Raw genomic sequence first — 24,263 nt, 5'->3', positions numbered from 1 at the left:
ATGTGTACGCAATTCGTTCAATGACAGTATCCCCAGTCACTGGACTTTCTGCTATTGGTCAAACACCATTAACATGATGGTCTCCGATTTCATTTACTCTGGTACGATATGAATCCGTGAATTGGAAGTTGATCACAAACACAACGTACGTGTCCCGCTACCGTTTGTCTGTGAAAAACATTACCTGAGTAGCAGGATGAAAGTAATTGTCGCATCAGTTATTCCAGACGAGCTGTTTAAGAGAAATACTCACCTGTCGATTGCAAGTGTACCGTGTGAGCTGTAACTGCACTTTTAAGACAAACTGTTCAGTCACGTTTTCATTTCATGTATCATTTATCAATATATTTCGAAGTTTGTGTATATTACATATATTGCTCTTGAAACGTTCAACTGCCATTTCATATGTGTTTCCTGTATGTTTGCCTCTGATGCACACTTCTCACTTAACTCTTTTCATGCACAAATATTTTTAATATGAATACAAACATACTGACACTAAAGCATCTACAACACAAAACAACAAGCCTTGTTTCATTATTCTCTGGTTCTGAAGTCAATGGGTGTGTGTCATAGTAAAACAAATTGAAGTTACATAAATAAACATTCACTTTATTTAATGTCGCTGAGATGTAAAAGAAGATACTATTTACAAAAGTACTAGTATGTGTAGAGAAGAGATAAAGACAAACAATGCAGAAATCTCTACTTCGAAGTACAATGAATCGACAGCTGTACGAAACGCTTATGTTTCAATTACCAACAGACAAACCCTGTTATCTTTATTGTCTGCTATGCATTACCTTAAGCATCGAGCTTACCTTAAAGCTAATATTCACTGAGTGAACGGGAAAGACTTACAAACGCTATGGCATCTGTTACAGATGTGTGAACCATTCTACCACAGATTTGTTACGTTCAAATTATATGACATGAACCAATAACACTACAAGTATTTTCAAACAACTATGTTCATACAACCAAAGCCATGATAAATATTATAGAGCTCCCACTAGCGTCGTTCAGTGTTGAGTTCTTTCACAGAGACAATTAAACTTTACTCAATAACTTTACGTCAGTAAAAATTGCCAACAAATGCGAGCTCAGAACTGTCTACACTTGAGCCCAGTTCTCTGCCGCACTATGAATCAAGTTACAGAGTCATCTTGGATTAATTATAATGTCACATTAACTTATAAATATTTCAGAGTTTCGTAAACAAGTTTACTGGACGGAAATCACATTCTTCATGGTTTACACCAACACATTATTTCACTGCGCTTTCACATGAAAGCCTTTGAGAAATCGCGACTGGAAATTTTGTCCTGTAACTGTCACACTACTTCAACTTCACAATGCACTTTCCCTTAACTTACGAGAATTTCACATCACACACTGCAAAGACTATTGTCAAACGAGATCTAGTTCACATAAGTTTTACAGTTAAGTTTTTCTCTTCTGTTGTTTTCTTGTGCAATTCATAATCACTCTGCCACATGGAGTTCCCAGACCTCTTCTGCGGGGAAGTATCGGGGAAAAAACACCGTCAACTGGATTGGCGCTATCTGTAGTGTCCTGTCAGCGATCAAAGTACTGCAATTGCATCACCTTTCTGCCAAAATATGATCACAAACGAATGTTAATTCCACCATGGTGGACAGGAAGGATTATCACCAGCACCAAATATGCAAGCAAGTCAATATTTGGGACTCAGAATCAGTTTTAAGACGCAATATTTGATCTGTTTTGCTGTTCGTCAGCTTATGTTCTAAGAGATCGAGACGCTTCAACTTAATACACTTATAATACGGAAAATTATAGTCATGTCTCAGCCACAAATTTTTGCGCCCATTGTTCGTTGTGATGTGAACTGAACAACGTCCACAAAAAGATGAAAATAAAATTAAGAACGATCATGTATCACACAAATAACACCAAACAGTTCAGATAAACATGAGGGTGTCATTCCGAGAAGAGCTATTTAGTTCTTCGTGTTGAAATGCTCTGCGAGTTACTGGGCAGTAGCAGAGTAACACAAAACATGCCTACAGTCTGGTATCACAGGTCTCAATAAGAATGTAGGCAACACTTGGGCAGACCGACAGATCCGGGCTAGCGTGATGAGTCGGCACGTGCTTTCCTCAGTGTGGTCTCTGGAGTCCTAGCAGACGCCGTTGAGGATCCACCTCGGGACAGGAGAGCTGGCTGGGAGTTGAGGACTTCTGCTCAGGACTCTACTCCGGATGGCCATTGGAGTCGTCCTCATCACGCTCGGTGCCCGCAGCGCTCGACTCCTCGCCAGCTGAGTCTCCGCAAGACCGCAGCGACGCCGAAGAGTCCTCCTTGGTGACCAAAGGGGACAGTCCCTGGTTGGTGGCCAGGCACGCTCCGCAGAGGCCGTGGACCGCCACCTGGGTGCCTCCTGCCGCCAGAAACACTTTGCCGCACCGCACGCACTCCTCCTGCGGATCACCTGAGGACAGAATAAGAGAAGTGTTACATCTTCAGATTCTACAGTAGATTACAGGAAACAATAGATAATAAGAAGTGAAAGGTATCAGAAAGAACAAGTGCAAACAAAACAGTCATAAAATACCCTGAATTTTCAGATGACCTGGCAAAACTCAAGACGAAAAGGCAAGGAGCATTGGAACACTCTGTAGTAAAACAGGTCTGCAGGTTTTACGCTGAAGTGCCGAAGAAACTGGTAAAGGCATGAGTATTCAAACACAGATATATGTAACCAGACAAGCGTCTGACGCAGTTCTTTGACCGGTTACTGCTGCTACAGTGGCAGGTTATAGAGATCTAAGTGCGTTTGAACGTGGTGTTGTAGTCAGCGCACGAGCGATGGGAAACAGCACCTCCGTGGTAGCCATGAAGTGGGGTTTCTCCCGTACAACCATTTCACGAGTGTACCGTGAATATCAGGAATCCGGTGAAACATCAAACCTCCGACATTGCAGAGGCCAGAAAAAGAACCCGCAAGAACGGTACCAACGACAACTGAAAAGAATCGTTCTGTACATTGCTGTAGATTTCAATGCTGGGCCGTCAACAAGTGTCAGCGTGCGAACGATTCAACGAAACATCCTCGATACGGGCTTTCGGAGACGACGGCCCACTCGTGTACCCTTAATGACTGCACGACACAAAGCCTTACACCTCGCCTGTGCCCGTAAATACGAACAATGATGACTGGAAACATGTGGCCTGGTCTGACGAGTTTCGCTTCAAATTGTATCGAGCGGATGGACGTGTACGGCTATAGAGACAACCTCATGAATCCAAGGACCCTTCGTGTCGGCAGGGGACTGTTCAAGCTGGTGGAGGCTCTCTAAAGGTGTGGAGAATGTGCAGATGGAGTGAAATAGGACCCCTGATTCGTCAAGATACGACTCTGACATGTGACACGTACGTAAGCATCCTGTCTGATCACCTACATCCATTTATGTCCATTGTGCATTCCGACGGACTTGGGCAATTCCTGCAGGACAATGCCACGCCCCACACGTCCAGAATTACTACAGAGTGGCTCCAGGAACACTCTTCTGAGCTTAAACACTTTCGCTGGCCACCAGACACTCCACACGCAAACATTATTGAGCATAACTAGGTGCCTTGCAACGTGCTGCTCAGAATGGATCTCCACCCCATCGTACTCTTACAGATTTATGGACAGTCCTGCAGGATTTATGGGTCATGGTGTCAATTCCCTCCAGTACTACTTCAGACATTAGTCGAGTCCATGCCACGTCGTATTGCGGCGCTTCTGCATGCTCGCGGGGCCCTACACGGCATCAGGTATGTATACCAGTTTCTTTGGCTCTTCAGTGTATAAGAGAAAACGCAACACATGAGAAGAAAGAACAATAACGCAAGCCAAGTATCAGGGATAATATACGGCATGTACGAGAATTAATGGCGTGAACGCATACAATTGTAAGCACACGATGTCAGAAGCAAGAAAATCCAGTAAACATGGGTTCTAACATGCATACCTTAAGAGCTATGAGCACTTGCACCTATACGCGACTGTGAGACACGTCCCTTCTACTGCATAAGTGCTTGTAGCTTTTAAAGTATGCATTAGCCCATTTTTACTAGACAATGTTTTCTTCTTTTGGTCCATAACATGAAAAGCAAAGAGCTTACAATAGAAGATAGCTGTTGCGCAGCATCGAAATTGAATAAATGCTCATAGCCGTTAAGATAAGAAGTTTAGAGGCCATGATTACTACACTTTTCTCTTTCTAGCACCATGCACTTTCAATTCCTTGAGTTTATGGCAGTACGTATTACATTTCCCGCTCGAGCAAGTGAGCAATTTAACAAATGGCTGTGCATTTTTTAAAACCCCCCCCCCCCCCCCCCCCCGAACAATCGTCCAGTTTGATTTAAGACAAAATCACGTTAGGATATTGGAAGTAGAATTTGACTGCCACATCCTAACAAATGGCCAGCAGCGAGATCGAATGACAGATTGCTTTGTAAAACTGTGCCGTCTGAAGCGGAGAGTGCTTCTGCTGCTTACGTGCTAGTGTCGAATGAGACAGCTAAGCCTGGTGGTAGGTCAGACGGCGCAGTATCTGGATCCAGCACAGCGAGAAGTGGTGCACTAGGCAGACACTCTGGGAGCTATGAGGTGGCACACACCTCTTAAGTGGGATAACTGGGACGCCATCACTACATTTGAATGCTTTCGGCAGTATCAAATGCTGTTGATTTTTGCTTGCTAACATGCAGACTTGGTATGTGCAGAGTGACGAATGAGACAATTGTTTCTGCTGTTTACGTTGAGAGGTCGTTGTAGTTTTATTTGTGAATCAATCTTCGTCACTACGCCGATTAGCTGCTGTCTGCTAACTCAACCAAAGTCCTTTGTATCTGAACACACGTGGTTACTATATGCCTGTGGTAAGCTTGGTGAATTTGGTAATAGTTGACCTCAGAGGCTGTCCGGCCAAGTTGACGGACAGGGTGAATACAGCTGTTTCCGGAATGCCACTTGGAGCTGGCTACAGCCGCTGTGTCGGCTGACCTCTGTGTTGAATGTGGTGCAGTGTACAGATGCTTTTAGATGCTCTGCCATCTTTGATACATTGTAATATGATTGGGAAAGAACAATAATTTTGCGTGTAGTCCTTTTGATATCAGTTCCATGATTAGAAAATAGTCGGCTTGGTAGCCAATACACAGTAACAATGTGGACATTAGCATTAACTTGGATAAGTCTACAGGTGGTTGTAGTCCTATCTCATACAAGATCTTTTCGTGATAATTAATTCTTAGGGTTAGTTTTGCCTTCTAAGAACACAGTTCTGTGATTTTCTGTCTTCAAATGTTAGTAACGTGGTGTGTACTTGATATAATACGACGATTGGCTGAAAAGTAATGCCTCCGAATTTTTTTTATGTGAAAATTCTGAAAGTTTCTTAAATAAGACAAACTTTGTTAAGTCTACATTTTTATTCTTCATGGCTGCACGTGATTTCTCAACTTTGTTGATGCCGTCACTGTAGAACGTTTGACCTTGTTGACGGAGCCACAACCTCATCTCTGCTTCCACCGCTTCGCCGCTATCAAAGTGAGGTCCTCGAATGTATTATTCAAGTTTGCAAACAGACGAAACTAGGATGGGGCCAAGTCGGCACTGTAAGGACTGTAAGGAAGTAATGTTTAGCCACCACACGAATTTTTTTTTTCGTTCATTTTTTGACAATCGCTCGGTTTCCGTAATTCACACGAATGCCAAACAGAAAGAAATAGACCAATATCGCTTAAACTTGGTGTGCATAATTTCCAAAGATGCTACCAACTAAATATGACCTCGATACGTGCCGTAGGTGCCATCTCTTGTGCTTTGCACGGACTTTTCAAACGCCCCTCGTACGTTCCAAAGTAGAATCACTAACTGTTAAAGAGATGGGCTAGCTTACCATGCTGAGTTTGGATATGTTCAGGACTTCATCCGCAGTGTAGCACAATTTGAAGAGTAGCGAGGTTACAGTCGAAGCGTCAGTATAAATACCAGTTGCACCAAAAATTTCAACATGTATAGTGTCAAGCAAGCAATAAAAGAAACAAATGGTTCAAATGGCTCTGAGCACTATGCGACTTAACTTCTGAGATGATCAGTCACCTATAACTTAGAACTAATTAAACCTAACTAACCTAAGGAGATCACACACATCCATGCCCAAGGCAGGATTCGAACCTGCGACCGTAGCGGTCGCTCGGTTCCAGACTGTAGCGCCTAGAACCGCACGACCATTCCGGCCGACCTAAAGGAAACAAAAGAAAAGTTAGCAGTAGGTATTAAAATCCATGGAGAAGAAATAAAAACTTTGAGGTTCGCCGATGACATTGTAATTCTGTCAGAGACAGCAAAGGACTTGGAAGAGCAGTTGAACGGAATGTACAGTGTCTTGAAAGGAGGATATAAGATGAACATCAACAAAAGCAAAACGAGGATAATGGAATGTAGTCGAATTAAGTCGGGTGATGCTGAGGGAATTAGATTAGGAAATGAGACACTTAAAGTAGTAAAGGAGTTTTGCTATTTGGGGAGCAAAATAACTGATGATGGTCGAAGTAGAGAGGACATAAAATGTAGACTGACAATGGCAAGGAAAGCGTTTCTGAAGAAGAGAAATTTGTTAACATCGAGTATAGGTATAAGTGTCAGGAAGTCGTTTCTGAAAGTATTTGTATGGAGTGTAGCCATCTGTGGAAGTGAAACATGGACGATAAATAGTTTGGACAAGAAGAGAATAGAAGCTTTTGAAATGTGGTGCTACAGAAGAATGCTGAAGATTAGATGGGTAGATCAAGTAACTAATGAGGAGATGTTGAATAGAATTGGGGAGAAGAGAAGTTTGTGGCACAACTTGACAAGAAGATGGAACTGGTTGGTAGGACATGTTCTGAGGCATTAAGGGATCACAAATTTAGCATTGGAGGGCAGCGTGGTGGGTAAAAATCGTAGAGGGAGACCAACAGATGAATACACTAAGCAGATTCAGAAGGATGTAGGTTGCAGTAAGTACTGGGAGATGAAGAAGCTTGCACAGGATAGAGTAGCATGGAGAACTGCATCAAACCAGTCTCAGGACTGAAGACAACAACAACAACACTGTCAATTGAGTCAACTGAACTTGGCGGTTGGTTAGGCGACGTGGTACTCGGGGACGGGGAAGAGGAGAGCGGAGGGAGAAGCGCGGGCGCAGAGGCGATTGAAATTACCCGGGGCAGGGCAAGGCTGGGCAGGGCGGGACCCGAGGAGACAACGGGGGCGGCACGAGAGGGATGGGATGGGATGGGATGCGGCGGGAGGCCGTGGCAGAGGCGGTGGCGGTGGCGGCAATCACGGCATCGCGGCGGCCGATATTCGATGCAAATTGCCCGCAATTATGCAACGCGCCGCCAGATAAGCCTCGCCGAGCTGAGGCTGCCGCGGCGCGAGGAATGCCGGCGGGAGGCGGCGCCGGTTGCGCCCTGCAGCCGGCGGCTGGTGTGCCACCCTGCGCAACGCAGCCGCCGACACCTCACTAGCTCACCTGGGCCAGGCGGAGTTCGGAGAAATAAACGTCTTCTCCCTCTTCTCCTCCTTCAAGCATGAGACCAGTTAGTCCACTGTGACCTATGGACCCGTCCATTCCCTCGTGGCTCTACTAGTGTTCCTTCGTCTTAAAGGGATGTACAGTGGCCGTTGTTTCAGAATACCTTCATTGCCCATTCTTCCTATATCCGTCCCTAACACCCACTTTATTCCTTAACTCTCATCACGAAACATCAGTCTCACAGACCAATCATTCATTTTAAACATTGCGAGTGGTAGTACTGCAAAAAACAACGATCTTTGTTCCTCACTATCTTTAATACACTACTGGCCATTAAAATAGCTACACCAAGAAGAAATGCAGATGATAAAGGGATATTCATTGGACAGATATATTAAACTAGAACTGACGTGTGATTACATTTTCACGCAATTTGGGTGTATTTTCACGCAATTTGGGTGGATAGATCCTGAGAAATCAGTACCCGGAACAACCACCTCTGGCCGTAATAACGGCCTTGATACTTCTGGGCATTGAGTCAAACAGAGCTTGGATGACGTGTACAGGTACAAATGCCCATGCAGCTTCAACACGATGCCACAGTTCATCAAGAGTAGTCACTGGCGTATTGTGACGAGCGAGTTGCTCGGCCACCATTGAGCAGACGTTTTCAATTGGTGAGAGATCTGGAGAATGTGCTGGCCAGGGCAGCAGTCCAACATTTTCTGTATCCAGAAAGACCCGTACACGACCTGCAACATGCGGTCGTGCATTATCCTGCTGAAATGTAGGGTTTCGCAGGGATCGAATAAAGGGTAGAGCCACGGGTCGTAACACATCTGAAATGTAACGTCCACTGTTCAAAGTGCCGACAATGCGAACAAGAGGTGACCGAGACGTGTAACCAATGGCACCCCGTTCCATCACGCCGGGTGATACGCCAGTATGGCAATGACGAATACACGTTTCCCACGTCCGTTCAAATATGGATGCGACCATTATGATGCTGTAAACAGAATCTGGATTCATCGGAAAAAATGAGGTTATGTCATTCGTGCACCCAGGTTCGTCGTTGAGTTCACCATCGAAGGCGCTCTTGTCTGTGATGCAGCGTCAAGGGCAACCGCAGCCATGGTCTCCGAGCTGATAGTCCATGCTACTGCAAACGTCGTTGAACTGTTCGTGCAGATCGCTGTTGTCTTGCAAACGGCCCCATCTGTTGACTCAGGGATCGAGGCGTGGCTGCACGATTCGTTACAGCCATGCGGATAAGATGCCTGTCATCTCGAATGCTAGTGATACGAGGCCGTTGGGATCCAGCACGGCGTTTCGTATTACCCTCCTGAACCCACCGATTCCATATTCTGCTAACAGTCATTGGATCTCGACCAACGCGAGTAGCAATGTCGCGAAACGATAAACCACAATCGCGATAGGCTACAATCCGACCTTTATCAAAGTCGGAAACGTGATGGTACGCATTTCTCCTCCTTACACGAGGCATCACAACAACGTTTCACCAGGCAACGCCGGTCAACTGCTGTTTGTGTGTGAGAAATCGGTTGGAAACTTTCCTCATGTCAGCACGTTGTAGGTGTCGCCACCGGCGCCAAGCTTGTGTGAATGCTCTGAAAAGCTAATCATTTGCATATCACAGCATCTTCTTCCTGTCGGTTAAATTTTGCGTTTGTAGCACGTCATCTTCGTGGTGTAGGAATTTTAATGGCCAGTGGTGTACTTAGTGCGCGTTAAGCAGCGTTCAACAATCCACTTACTTTTTACAGTTTGTGAATAAAGTACACGAGCCAAAACATTATGACCACCAACTTAATAGCTTGTTTGTCCGCTTTGGAAAGAAATACATCATGATTCAGCGTATCGTGGTTCAGACAGTTTGTTGGTAGGTTTGTGGAGGTACGTGGCATTAGAAGTCTACGCACAAGACATGAAATTCGTGTAAAAAACGGGCCGATGATTTGCGTACGCGGGAATGGCGCCCTACAGCGACCCAGATCGGTCCCACAGGATTTACATCAAACGGATCCGGTTGCCGAAACATCAACGTGAGTTCACTACAATGCTCCTCAAACCTCGGTTCTGGCTCCAATAAATGGACAATTATACTGCTGAAATATTACGTCGCCATAGGGGTAAGACAACAAGCATGAACAGAAGCAGGTGTTCCGAAGCTCCTAGCGTGTCTTCAATTACTGCTACAGGTCCCATGCAAGCGCGGGAGAATATATCCCATGCTGCTCGCGCCAATCTGCGTTCGTGGCTCGCTGCACGTTTCGAGCCGTCGTCCATCTCCATGACGGCGTTTGTGGAGATGAACATGGACCTAAAATTATGGCATTTCAGCCTTTGATCGCTATTTTCTTATTTTCAATAACCGGTTTCAGGCTAGCTGCCCATCTTCAGATCTGTCTGGTAAAGTTAAAAATATAATTAACAAGAGAGATTATGAAGTTACTGACAGAACTATCTTAGTTTACAAAACATTTTTTCGGAATGAATTAAAATGCAAACATAACATATATTGCAGTTACAGAGTAACCTGTCAGTACAGAACTGCCGGTTCGCTGTCATAACTAAAGTAATTTTTAATCTGTTAAAGCCTTATATCACAGTTTGGAGAAACCTGATTGGTAAAAGTAAAAAGTGCCCTCTATCTATAAGAATGGACAGGTGACGACTGAATATAAAACGTATAAGAAACCAGACCCGCAAAATTACACATTAATATCCTTAGCGTCGACTTGCTGCAGCGTTCTCCAGATATGATAAATTTCCTTGAAAGAGAAAATATTCTGTCCGCAAATCAACATGGATTTAGAAATCATCGCTCGACTTGTTCTTTTCTTGCAATATCCTGTGAACCATAGACGATACGCAACATGCAGATTCCATACTTCAAGGATTATATCGTACAACCTGGACAGAATTTCTATCTTGTGTGATGAATGGCAGATTGCTCTAAATGTGCGAATTTGTAGGTTAATTAACAGTGTACAAAAAATAACCATTTAATGTTCGAATGAAATATTAGTATAACACAACCTTGTCGATTAACTATCCAAGCGTAACATTACAAAGCCACTTGAAATTCCACGAGCACACAAGGACGGCTGTAGGGAAAGCGAATGGCCGACTTCGGTTCACTGGAAGATTTTTACGTAAGTTTAGGTTACCTATAAAGGAGACTGCTTGTATAACTCCTGTGCGACACAATCTAGAGTACTACTGGAATCCCACAAGCTGGGAGTAAACGAAGACAACGAAGCAATTCGTAGGCGTATTACTAGATTTATTGTAGCGAAGTTCGTCCAACACGCAAATATTACGGAAATGTTCAGTCAAGGCAGATGGGATTCATGGAGGGAAGACGACTTTCTTTTCGCGAATGGTTATTGAGAAAGTTACGAGAACCAGCATTTGCGACAGACTGCAGAATCATCCTACTGCCACTAATATTCATCTTGTGTAACGATAGGGCTCGTACGGAAGCATATGGACAGTCGATTTTCTCTAGATCCTTCCGTGAGTGGACCAAGAAAGGAAATGACTAGCAGTGGGACGTTGTACCCTTGGTCAAGCAACGTATGGTGTCGGTTTCAACTCTTACGACTCATCTTCGGCAGTAAGAGATGCAGAAAAGACAAAATAGAAAAAGCACTCCGTCTTCAGGCTAAGAGTGGCCCACCGGGACCATCCGACCACCGTGTCATCCTCAGTGGAGGATGCGGATAGGAGGGGCGTGTGGTCAGCACACAGCTCTCCCGGTCGTTATGATGGTATTCTCGACCGAAGCCGCTACTATTCGGTCGAGTAGCTCCTCAATTGGCATCACGAGGCTGAGTGCACCCCGAAAAATGGCAACAGCGCGTGGCGGCCCGGATGGTCACCCGTCCAAGTGCCGACCACTCCCGACAGCGCTTAACTTCGGTGATCGCACGGGAACTGGTGTATCCACTGCGGCAAGGCCGTTGCCGAAAAGACAAAATGCAAGGTTATTATTAAATTTAAAAAGCAAGGTAAAGAGAACAATAAAAATACATCAATTGTCTTGTTACAAGCCCATCATAGTCACTTGATATCAACCACCGTGCCTGCCCATATGTCGCAGTTACGAAATGGAACAGTGGATCAACGGTACGTTGAGCTTCCGGCATGCACGTCGCCATTTAGATAGAGCTCAGTTCATCGATCCCTTTTAGGCACGCTTCGTATTAGGTAAGCACACAGCTTGAAATCTGAAAACGGTACAAATGCCAGATTACAATATTGGTATATACACTCCTGGAAATGGAAAAAAGAACACATTGACACCGGTGTGTCAGACCCACCATACTTGCTCTGGACACTGCGAGAGGGCTGTACAAGCAATGATCACACGCACGGCACAGCGGACACACCAGGAACCGCGGTGTTGGCCGTCGAATGGCGCTAGCTGCGCAGCATTTGTGCACCGCCGCCGTCAGTGTCAGCCAGTTTGCCGTGGCATACGGAGCTCCATCGCAGTCTTTAACACTGGTAGCATGCCGCGACAGCGTGGACGTGAACCGTATGTGCAGTTGACGGACTTTGAGCGAGGGCGTATTGTGGGCATGCGGGAGGCCGGGTGGACGTACCGCCGAATTGCTCAACACGTGGGGCGTGAGGTCTCCACAGTACATCGATGTTGTCGCCAGTGGTCGGCGGAAGGTGCACGTGCCCGTCGACCTGGGACCGGACCGCAGCGACGCACGGATGCACGCCAAGACCGTAGGATCCTACGCAGTGCCGTAGGGGACCGCACCGCCACTTCCCAGCAAATTAGGGACACTGTTGCTCCTGGGGTATCGGCGAGGACCATTCGCAACCGTCTCCATGAAGCTGGGCTACGGTCCCGCACACCGTTAGGCCGTCTTCCGCTCACGCCCCAACATCGTGCAGCCCGCCTCCAGTGGTGTCGCGACAGGCGTGAATGGAGGGACGAATGGAGACGTGTCGTCTTCAGCGATGAGAGTCGCTTCTGCTTTGGTGCCAATGATGGTCGTATGCGTGTTTGGCGCCGTGCAGGTGAGCGCCACAATCAGGACTGCATACGACCGAGGGACACAGGGCCAACACCCGGCATCATGGTGTGGAGAGCGATCTCCTACACTGGCCGTACACCACTGGTGATCGTCGAGGGGACACTGAATAGTGCACGGTACATCCAAACCGTCATCGAACCCATCGTTCTACCATTCCTAGACCGGCAAGGGAACTTGCTGTTCCAACAGGACAATGCACGTCCGCATGTATCCCGTGCCACCCAACGTGCTCTAGAAGGTGTAAGTCAACTACCCTGGCCAGCAAGATCTCCGGATCTGTCCCCCATTGAGCATGTTTGGGACTGGATGAAGCGTCGTCTCACGCGGTCTGCACGTCCAGCACGAACGCTGGTCCAACTGAGGCGCTAGGTGGAAATGGCATGGCAAGACATTCCACAGGACTACATCCAGCATCTCTACAATCGTCTCCATGGGAGAATAGCAGCCTGCATTGCTGCGAAAAGTGGATATACACTGTACTAGTGCCGACATTGTGCATGCTCTGTTGCCTGTGTCTATGTGCCTGTGGTTCTGTCAGTGTGATCATGTGATGTATCTGACCCCAGGAATGTGTCAATAAAGTTTCCCCTTCCTGGGACAATGAATTCACGGTGTTCTTATTTCAATTTCCAGGAGTGTAGAAGTTATTGCGTGTGCTGTTCGCTGAATACCAGTTTCTGTTTTCACACTACGCCGGCTCCTTCGTCCCCGTAACAAGAATTTACGGTATTTCGAAAAGATTATGCGCGTAATAAAATAAATTACAGAAAACTGAGGGGGCAGCGGCATCAGACTGCCGACCGAATGCAAATTGTGGCGCACTGGACGGCGGAACAGAGTCTGGCCAGCGCGTGGGAAGAGGATTGATGCGCGCCCTTTACAAACATATTATCTTGCGGCGCCACACGGCACGACAGATTCCACCGAAATTGACCTCGATTGCTTTAAATTACGTGGCATTAGACCGGTCTAATCTACCGCACTACACAGCCGTCCTCTCTGGTTCGCCTCTCGCTCCCACTGACTTCCCATCTCTCTCGCTCTTTATTATTGCGCTACCAACAATTCATTTTCCTCGCTCCTCTTTTTCTCTTCGCCTGTCCTCGCCCTCCACTTGCTCCCCCCTCCCCTCCCCGCTCCCCACTCCCACCCCCACTGACTTGGTATCACATACGGTTCCCTTGAGCGATAAATATGGCTTTAGAATTTCTATTCACCGTCTTAAAGGCCCTCTAATTATGTCATGTAGGGGTATGTAACATGGGCGACGTGATTACTGAAGGGCGGTCTCCGTGTAATCCCCGTCATTTGAAGGAACCGCAGAGCCGCGGACCATCAAGCGACCGTTTCCCCCCTTTTCCCGAGTAACTACCATTCATGAATAAAATTCCACTTTGGCGTCCGACCGGGGTGGGGGACAGCCCGCGCACGCCAATTTCTGAGCCTCACCAGAGTACGGCAGGCTCACAAAAAACCTAGAGGAGGATATATATCGCTGCGGACGGCGACAAAACCACAGATATTTCCCGCTTTTTTTTGTATACGTACCGCCCCGTGCCTGCACCCTCATCTGGTGTCATTGGGATCGTCGAATCTGGCCAGGTCGGGACGGCGACGGGCGACCTCGGGACAGAGCCGTAGTTAACTGCCGGTCGGCCTGTTATTTCAGGACGCTCGTCGTTATTAAATAAATCGGCGGTGTTTGGCTTCTCCACTTGGGTTCAAATTAAACGACATTTTCTTTGTGGTCTGTAAGCGCTTACTGCAGACTCTCAGCAACTGTTACGTTGGGAATTCGTCGCCGTGGGGGAACCGTGAAGCCAAAATCAACCCTTACTCGAGGACGTTCTGCGAAAACGCCTTCCAAAAGCCCGTTGGTTTCTCTGAATGGTAGCCGCAAAATGCAAGTATCTGCATAAAATTGCTTCATTGACGAAATCGACCAGGCGGAACGATGGCTACACCCTATTTTCTTAATCATTTCCTGCTGTTTCTTGGTAGCGCGCGGGACTGGAACGTTCACAGAAGAGAGCTTCCTGAATGTTGACTATTTCTCAGAAACCCTGACATGCTCTGAGTAGAAATTTCAATAGTCAATTTTGCTTTATCATGCAGATAAGAAAAAAAGAACTCGTCTTCTGCAGCTTGTGCGAACTAAATAATTTTCGTGTATTAGTACTAGGAATGTAGAGAAGTATAGATTTTTGTGTGATCTTCTGTATTAACTGGATACATATAGTACTAGTTTCTTCCAATTAAAAGGTCACATTTAAACATTTCATTGTACATAACCAATATCGTAGCACACTGCACATATTATTGCTCACATTCTTCAGAGCTGACATAAAATCAATACCACTGATGATGCCTACCATGAACAGCTGGGACTTGTCTGGTACATACAAATGAGACAAGTAGTTGCAAAGGACGAAGAATTTAGCTATCTCTATGACAAAGCATAGTTGATGTAGGAACTGAGATGAAACTGCTCTAAATGTTAACAATATAATTTCTTTTGTACATTTAAACAAGAAATCGTGTGCTTCTAACAGTAAATCCTTCTTACATTACTTCTGAGATGTGCTATGGTTAGCAGCATTTTATCAAACAAGATACTAACATGTGAATCTCTTGTTATTGTTAGGTACGTTTAGTCTTAAGCCTCGACTCTAACATTTTCAGTTTAAATCCTCACATAACGTTTGAAGCAGGTTGTCGGTACTCTTGTTCAATTTGTGCTTCAAATGAGGCACGCAGAAAGTGGAAGAAATTTCAGAATAGTAATAAAAAATGCAAATCACGTGTGATTAGGGCCTCCCGTCGGGTAGACCGTTCGCCGGGTGGAAGTCTTTCGATTTGACGCCACTTCGGCGACTTGCGCATTGATGGTGATGAAATGATGATGGTCAGGAAAACACAACTCCCAGTCCCGGAGCGGAGAAAATCTCCGACCCAGCCAGGAATCGAACCTGGGTCTTAGGATTGATATTCTGTCGCGCTGAATACCCAGCTACCGGGGACGGGCAGAATAGTAAAAAAACTGGAAGAGGAACAGATCATGGCCCTTCTCGCTGGATGTAATACTCCGAAGACTTGAAGCAAGGAATGGCAACATACTTAATCAGAATATGGCAAAAGGATAATCAAAGCCAAGACGAAGCTATGAATAATAGCAGAAAAGAGAATAATTGAGTACTTAAGAGAAATGGTGAAAACAGTGATGCCCGAATGAAGGAAGATACAAGGGGAAGCACGGACGAACAAAACTTTCTCCGATAACCAACTCTAATGGTATCACATACCGATATGGAACTGAGGAAGTTTTTCGAAAGGTAATTCTAGAACACAGCATTGCATGGAAGTGAAAAGAGGGGCTACCGAAACTCCTGTTAAAGAACTGGAGGCATCTGAAATTTGTTACTATGATAGGATGTTAAATTAAGTTGGGAAATAAAGTACGAAATAAAGAAGTACTAACCAGAACAGGTAAGGAGAAACGTCTACTACTCATTGTTCGCTTATTGTAAGTAAATGCTGCTTGACCGTATGATATTGTTACTAGGGGCTAAGGAATGAAATTAAAAAGTATTTTAACATTTTCCTCCCCTCTATGATTGTTATTCTTCCATCTTGAGAACTGAGGGTATGAGACCAGTGGTATGTAAATAATGCATGTTGTTTACACTGAATCTATAACAATAGTTTGGCATTAATATTTATTTTACCTTTTTCAGCAAAATATAACCATCATTCTTTTATTGACTTTTCAGCTTCTGGTCACATAAATTATATAACTGCTTTCGGCTTGCTAGTAAGACCTCATCAGATGATTTCAACGAATTACACAGTAACTCGTTAAACCTTCTAAACATACTTGCTGATCATATGGTAATTTCGTTTACAAAACGGCCACTGTATCCCGCCTAGGTGTGATACCTGACTGTTTAAGAACTATCATTGTTTCGAGGTAAGACGTATCATCTTCATTAAGCAGGACCTGTTTTATTCGGTGTTGACATTGTTGTGTAGATTCGTATCGACAGCGTCGTACGACTGTGGTAAATGATCAATAACCACCTACAACTAGAAAAATGCGATAGATATTTTTAAATGAGGCTCAGTAATAAGCCACTGTGACTCGCCGTGCTTTTTAAGAAAAAAATGACCTAATTCGGTTACACTTGTATTTATTGCGATAGTTCTGGGTATTTTATGTAGAGTGAACTAGATTTTGGTGTGACCTGTTCTTGAGAAGAGCACGGGTGTTTGGCGATCTCATCAGATTGCATTAAAAGAAGAATCGAAGAAATTCTCATGCGTGCTGCTACCTTTGCAACCATCCGATTCGTCCAGAGTGAAAGTTACGGAGATGCTCTGCCGTCTTATATGGGAATATTTAGATAAAAGACATTAAATGGGAAGTCTTAAGTACCGTTACTGGAAGCAGGCAGTAAGATGATTTTACCTTCTCAGCACAAATCCTGTGCATATTCTTCGGCTCTTAATTCGCGAGTGGAACGGATGCTGGAGCAGAACAATAACGCACCAATTGTCTTTTGCCATTCACTTCAAACTGGCCTCTGAGTTAATGGAAACACATCTTGGTGTACATACAGATTTCGTACGTAAGTACGCCTAAAAGAACAGCCTGCTTATGCATTACAAGTAAAATTTGGTAGAGGAGAGTATAAAATAATGAACAAATATATGAGGGCAGAGCTAGTTTTATGTCATCAGAAATGAAATCCACTCAGAAGAAAAAGTAATGGGATACATTATCTTTTTTCGGAGTCGGGAACAAAAAAAATGCGTTACACTGCAAATGCTTTGGGAGAAGATCAGTGGGCAAACCGGCAAAAAAAGATAAGGAAACTGGAACAGTTTATTCTTCCTAATCCTGGAAAGCCAGAACATGTACAAGACAATCTACTGAAAATATGCACTGGTAAATAAGAAAATTTGAACGATGCGTAGAATATCGTAATACCGTACACCACGTGAGTGATACTTACTCTCGTGCGTCTTCATGTGGGCCCGCAGGTTACACGCCAGAGCGAACTTCTTGTGGCACAAGTCGCACGCGTGTGGCTTGTCGCCTGGAACACAGAACAAAAGAAGCGTTACAGCACAGGTGTTGCGGACTTAATACTGCAATAAGCATATTACACTCCTGTAGCCTTCGTTACATGTTAAGTTACTGCTATGTTGCTTCACGTTAATGCACCAAACGATGTGACACTATTCACACTTTTTGGCAAATGTCTCAGGTCTCATCGTGCATGTTTAAAACCCGCTGGAAGCCGTATTTATACTTCAAACATAAACTGAAATGTAGAGATAATTGTAAATAGTGATTTTCATTCAACTTCCGTGAAAGCAGTTCGGAGTGAGAATTTATCTAAATTAACGAAACGAAGTAGCGTTGTAGCGCAGGTGATGCTGTGGCACCGTCTATCAGTTCAATCTGCTTTTTCCGAATTGTATTTAGTTCACATCTTAGCTTGTATCAGTTTACAGAAAGTGTGTACAGTATAAACAAAATTCGGTAAAGAAGCTCACGGCCACTGAAAGACAATGCTACAGGCTGCCCAGAAAAATTACATCTACAAATAACGTACATCTTGTAGATTTAAATGAAGATGGAAGTATGATCCTTCGAAAAGAGTAGTGGGGAGATGAATAACAGTTACTGGTTACAGTTATTTGTGCACGATATTCATAACGGTCACTCTTAGGCTTAGTCCGTAACGTGAAATATTTCATTTGGCTTTGCCTGTTACACCTACTCACAGAGATTCGTCTGAGTCCTTCTATCTGTACTTGGATCTCACCGTGTTTCATCTACATCCATGTGACATCTCCGAAATACGCAGTTATTACGTGACGCAGGATTCTTACAAAAACTTTCAGACTATTTCTCGACTGTTTCATTCTTGAATAGTACGTGAAAAAAACGAACACTAAGCTTTTCCGTGAGAGCTCTGATTTCTCTTATTTTGTCACGATGGCCATTTGTCCCTATGTACACCATGTGATCAAAAGTATCCGAACAGCCCCAAAAATGTACGTTTTTCTTATTAAGTGCATTGTGCTGCCACCTACTGCAAGGGAACTGAGTAGTCATTAGACATCGTGAGAGAGCAGAATGGGGCGCTCCGCAGAACTCACAGACTTCGAACGTGGTCTGGTGATCGGGTGTCACTTGTGTCATACGTCTGCACGCGGGATTTCCACACTCCTATACATCCCTAGCTCCAGTGTTTCCGATGTGATAGTGAAATTGAAAAGTGAATGAACAGGTACAGCACAAAAGCGTACAGGCCGACCTCGTCTGTTGACTGACAGAGACCTCCGACAGTTGATGACGGTCGTAATGTGTGATAGGCAGAGAACTATCCAGATCATCACACAGGAATTCCAAACTGCATCAGGACGCACTGCAAGTAGTATGACAGTTACGAGGCAGGTGAGGAATCGATTTCATTGTCGAGCGGCTGCTCATAAGCCACACATCACGCCGGTAAATGCCAAACGACGCCTCGCTTGGTGTAAGGAGCGAAAACATTGAACGATTGAACAGTGGTATACGTTGTGTGGAGTGACGAATCACGGTACACAATGTGGCGATCCGATGGCAGGGTGTGGGTATGGCGAATGCCCGGTGAACGTCACCTGCCAGCGTGTGTAGTGCCAACAGTAAAATTCGGAGGCGGTGGCGTTATGGTGCGATCGTGTTTTTCATGGAGGGGGCTTGCACCCCTTGTTTTGCGTGGCACTGTCTCAGTTCAGGCCTACATTAATGTTTTAAGCACCTTCTTGCTTCCCATTGTTGAAGAGCAATATGGGGATGGCGATTGCATCTTTCAACACGATCGAGCACCTGTTCATAATGCACGGCCTGTGGCGGAGTGGTTACACGACACTAACATCCCTGTAATAGACTGCTCTGCACAGAATCCTGACCTAAATCCTATAGAACACCTTCGGGATGTTTTGGAAAGCCGACTTCGCACCAGGTCTCACCGACAAACATCGATACCTCTCCTTAGTGCAGCTTTCCGTGAAGAATGGGCTGTCATTCCCCAAGAACCCTTCCAACACCTGATTGAACGTATGCCTGCGAGAGTGGAAGCTGTCATCAAGGCGAAGGATAGGCCAACACCATACTGAATTCCATCACCGATGGAGGGCGCCACGAACTTTTAAGTCATTTTCATCCAAGTATTCGGGTATTTTTTTGATCACATAGTGTACGTGCGAGTCAACCATATATTTCTTTCATAGGAGAAATTTGCAGATGGTAATTTCGTGAAAACGAAAAAAGACTTAGTTTTACTGAGTGCCACCCCAATTCGCTTACCATATATGTGTTATTCTATCCCTGTTTCACGATAATTCAAAACGACCTGCCATTCTTCGAACTTTTTCAATGCTCTCCGTCAATCCTCTGTGGCAAGGATCCCCTATCGCGCAGCAGTACTCCAGAATAGGACAGGACGGACAAGCTTAGTGTAGACATTTAATTTAGTAGATTTGTTGCATCTGCTAAGTGTGTTGGCAATTAAACGCAACCTTAGGTTAACCTTCCCCATAACATTTTCTGCGTGATCGTTCAACTTTAAGTTCTTCGTAATTTTAATCCCTAGGTATTTAGTTGAATCGACAAACCTTCAAATTTATGTGATACATCGTGTAACAGAAATTTCAAGCAATTGTTGTAGTATTCACGTGGTGAGTCTCAAAGTGTTTACTATTTAGTACCAATTCACAATTTTCAATTGCAGGTATCTTCTCTAAATCATTTCGTAATTCGTATTAATCTTCTGACGAGTCAATATATGGTATACGGCAGTATTATCTGCAGACAGTCTAAGAGGACTGCTCACATCGTCTGCTAAGTCGTTGCATGGTAAATTAAGAACAGCGGATGCCGTACAACACTTCCTTGGGAAACCCAAGATACCTTCACTGTTTCACTCAACGACTTCCCGTCTGTTACTACTAACTGCGTCCCTTCTGAAAGGAAATTAAGACTCAATTTGCGCAAGTAAGACAATATTCTACATGTGCACAATTTGTTTACTCGTTTGTGAGGGTTTTTTTTTTTTTTCAGTATCATTCTCTATCTTACTGATGTGATTTTTCCATTTCCTTGTGAGTTCGGTGCAAATAACTGCTCTTATTTTTGTATTTCACTTTCGGTTTTGTCTAGTGTATCCTACTCCATGCCACTTTGGATTATTAGCATACCCTCCTTTGCTATTTTCCAAATTTCGCTTCCAGACATTACAACTGGTAGTAACTTTTTTGCAAAATTTCAGAAATGAGTCATCCACTACCTTGCTTTGTATGTTTCATCCAGTAGTACCATTGGTTTATTTACCTTGTATTCGAAATGAAAGTCATCTTCATAGGGTGTATTTTGTCTTAAATACAAGAAATTAGTTGTTTGTTCTACTGCTTTCCAATCTGTTACAAATTAGGACCTGATTTTATTTATCTTATTCGATCTGCTTTGTTTTGTTATCTGATATCCGTAGTTTGTAGAGCACAGGTTATTTACAATTGAAATGCTCGTTTATATCTGCGTCCATACTCTGCAAAACAATGTTAACTGTATGTCGTCTATTACGGTTTCTTCCGGTTCCACCCACGTATAGTGCACTAGAAGAATGGTTGCTTAAGGCTAATCTTGTCTTCGCGATCCATACGAAGGAATATGTAGGAGATTGTAGTATATTCATAGATTCACCACTTGAAATTAGTTGTTGTGTCTATGCTCAAGCACCTGCGAGTTCAGTGTCTTCAGCGTCTACGTAACGCTATCCCAGTGGTCAAACAAACCTACGATTGCTGCTCGCCTTTGTATAGTTTAATATCCACTGCTGCTCCTATTTCGTACAGATCCCTGACGCTTGAGCAATATTCTAGAATAGGTGTCACGAGTGTTTTCTACGCTATCTCCTATGCAGAATGACTGCACTTCCCTAGTGCTCTACCAATGAACCAAAGCCTGCTGCCTCCATTACTTACTGAGCCTATGTGATCGTTCCATTTCAAATTCTTACAAATTGTTACACTCAAGTAAGAGCAGAGTACAGCAAAGTATTTTGACTGATAGCAGTGACTGCCAGGCCATCTGCAATAGCATCGTCATTATATAGTGTGGACTTCTAAGACAAAAAAAGTGAAAGTCGTATGCCACGAATGGCTGAGATATCCCGAAGTGCAGGTTCTGCTGCCTAGTTGGAAAGGTTTGTCCTATCCTTCGTGACCGTGGGCACCTAACCTCCGCGAAGTACGAGATTTATGAGGGTAAGTGTACCTGTTGAGTATAGATGACTGTAATGAGAATGTGTGAGTGCAGTGTAGTGTCATGTTCGTGTTGGAGGTAATGCGAGAAGCGAGAGAGTAAAAAACAATGCCAATACATAGCATCAAAAGGACGCCGAGCTTAACATCCATATCCGATAAACGGATCAGCACTACAGTGTCGCCGGCCGATGTGACCGAGTGGTTCTAGGCGCTACAGTCTGGAACTGCGCGACCGCTACGGTCGCAGGTTCGAATCCTGCCTCGGGCATGAATGTGTGTGATGTCCTTAGGTTAGTTAGGTTTAAGTAGCTCTAAGTTCTAGGGGACTGATGACCTCAGAAGTTAAGTCCCATAGTGCTCAGAGCCACTACAGTGTCACATGCCCTCGCTTCGTGATACACTGTGGAGAGGTTTGGAATTTAATGCAGGACACGGGTGCAAAGACTGGAGACCAGGAACTTTACGTCCTCATCTTTTCTCCCCTTACCGGCCAAATATGGGCAGTAAAAATTTCATCGACCACCAGGATTCGAACCGGCTTACGCCAGATCGAGCGACATGACGTAAGCGTTTATTAGCGACCACAGCTACGTGGATGGGCATTCTTAAGATTGCAAGATGGTAATCTGTTTGTCAATTCTGGGAGGATATCGTTGACTTGTATATCCACGTAAATCATAATTTCCTTCACTTTATACAGCCGCAGAGAAATTTCCATTCTGGATGACTCTAGATCCTAAGCCAGTAATGTAATGGGACTGCCAGTCTGTGGTTGTGTACAGGTGAGCCGCCGTGGCGCGCAAGAGAATGGAGCGCCCGCCGGAGCCGGCTTCTGGTTCTGAGCCGAGACACGAGGCCCGCCAGCTGACACGTTTCGGGAGTGGCCGCTGCGGGCATTATCGGGTCTAAACGGCGGCCCGCGCGGCTACTGTTTGCCGGCACGTCATTGGGCCGCGTAATAACGGAGCACGCCGCGCTCCGCCGGGCGCCGCATTTCCATAATAGGACGGGCGCGGTCTGGCGGCGCGGCTCGGCGCGGGCCAGATGCGGGCAGCGATAGCGCCGCTGCAGTCGGGTGCTGCTGGGACGCGAGTGCTGGTACTGCCCCTGAGTACCCATAGGCTACGCTCTTAGCGCCGTGGTGGGGGCATTGACTGCTGTAACGACGAACTAACATTACATGGTATGGGGAAACAAGAGAATCCTCAATGCGTCTCGCTATGGACGCCGTGGAAATCACCTGCCAAGCTCGAAAAAGCTGAAATTGTAACATATACGCTGATAACCCAAAACATCACGACCACTGCCAACCACAGGACTAGAGGCCACGTGGAGGCATTGAGGGCGCGTCAGGCGGTGAGATAAGTACACGGTCCAGTCACCTTAAAATTAATGTTATCGGGTTCCGTACAAACTTAATTATATATATGGATAGTTCATCTACAGGTTTTGATGATTGAGTTTGCGAGTATCAAAATAGGAGACATAGATGGCCATATCGCTTGACTGCATTGATTTAGAACCTTAAATTTTTTATACTGCCAAGCTACTGTAGTCTTTAATATCTGACATAAATTGCAAGTTGATATTTCTGCCCGTTCTCCAGGAAGAGGTGTCTTAACAGACGGAAAGACAGACGGAAAGTAAGGTGATGCTGAAGGATCCTGTTCCCAAAAAAATGATTCAAATGGCTCTGAGCACTATGGGACTTAACATCTGAGGTCATGAGTCCCATAGAACTAAGAACTACTTAAATCTAACTAACCTAAGGACATCACACACATCCATGCCCGAGGCAGGATTCGAACCTGCGACCGTAGCGGTCGCGCGGTTCCAGACTGAAGCGCCTTTAACCGCGTGGCCACACTGGCCGGCCTCCTGTTCCCGCCCAATGAGGTACGGCATCCTAAAACTAAAAAAAATTGCCATTTCCAGAGAACAAAAATTAATACACAGGTTTCAGCATAGAGAGTAAATATGCAAAAGTGATGCAGTTAGTTAGCTACATGCTAATTAAAGTGAAAAATTCACGGTGAAGAACAGCAGTCGTAGTATGATGGCATTATTCACTAGGGTAGATGACCACGATTAAGTGGCAGTTTTCGTGTCAGGCTTTGGAACAGTAACATCTAGCCCAGAGGATTGACTGCGACAGATAATCGTGGCCCCAGGTCGTCTGCGATCTCGGAAGTGGCGAGACTGTGCTGTTCCCTGCCGAGCAATCCGGTCTTTTGTTTCCGCGAAACCGTTGCCCGCTGCCGCCACTGGTACGGCCACGGGCCCCTGGATGAGGCGCAGAAGAAGTGGA

The 24,263-nt window shown here is 45.0% G+C and overlaps 1 protein-coding gene and 1 pseudogene across 1 annotated transcript in view; both read right to left on the bottom strand.

The window, feature by feature from the left end:
- Window positions 1-591: 591 nt before the first annotated feature.
- Window positions 592-24,263, bottom strand: part of LOC126092092 (zinc finger and SCAN domain-containing protein 22-like) — a 759,840-nt gene continuing 736,168 nt past the window's right edge. The window contains exons 7-8 of the mRNA XM_049907515.1: window positions 17,653-17,736; window positions 592-2,473 (exon numbers count right to left, since the gene is read on the bottom strand). Of these exons, the coding sequence (XP_049763472.1) occupies window positions 2,235-2,473; window positions 17,653-17,736 (323 nt within the window). The 3' untranslated portion in view covers window positions 592-2,234. The remainder of the gene's footprint in view (window positions 2,474-17,652; window positions 17,737-24,263) is intronic.
- LOC126093863 (5S ribosomal RNA) lies at window positions 11,436-11,553 on the bottom strand (annotated as a pseudogene).

Source organism: Schistocerca cancellata, chromosome 7, assembly GCF_023864275.1.
Source record: "Schistocerca cancellata isolate TAMUIC-IGC-003103 chromosome 7, iqSchCanc2.1, whole genome shotgun sequence".
Classification (NCBI taxonomy): Eukaryota; Metazoa; Arthropoda; class Insecta; order Orthoptera; family Acrididae; genus Schistocerca; species Schistocerca cancellata.
This window is presented reverse-complemented; position numbering and strand designations above follow the sequence as displayed.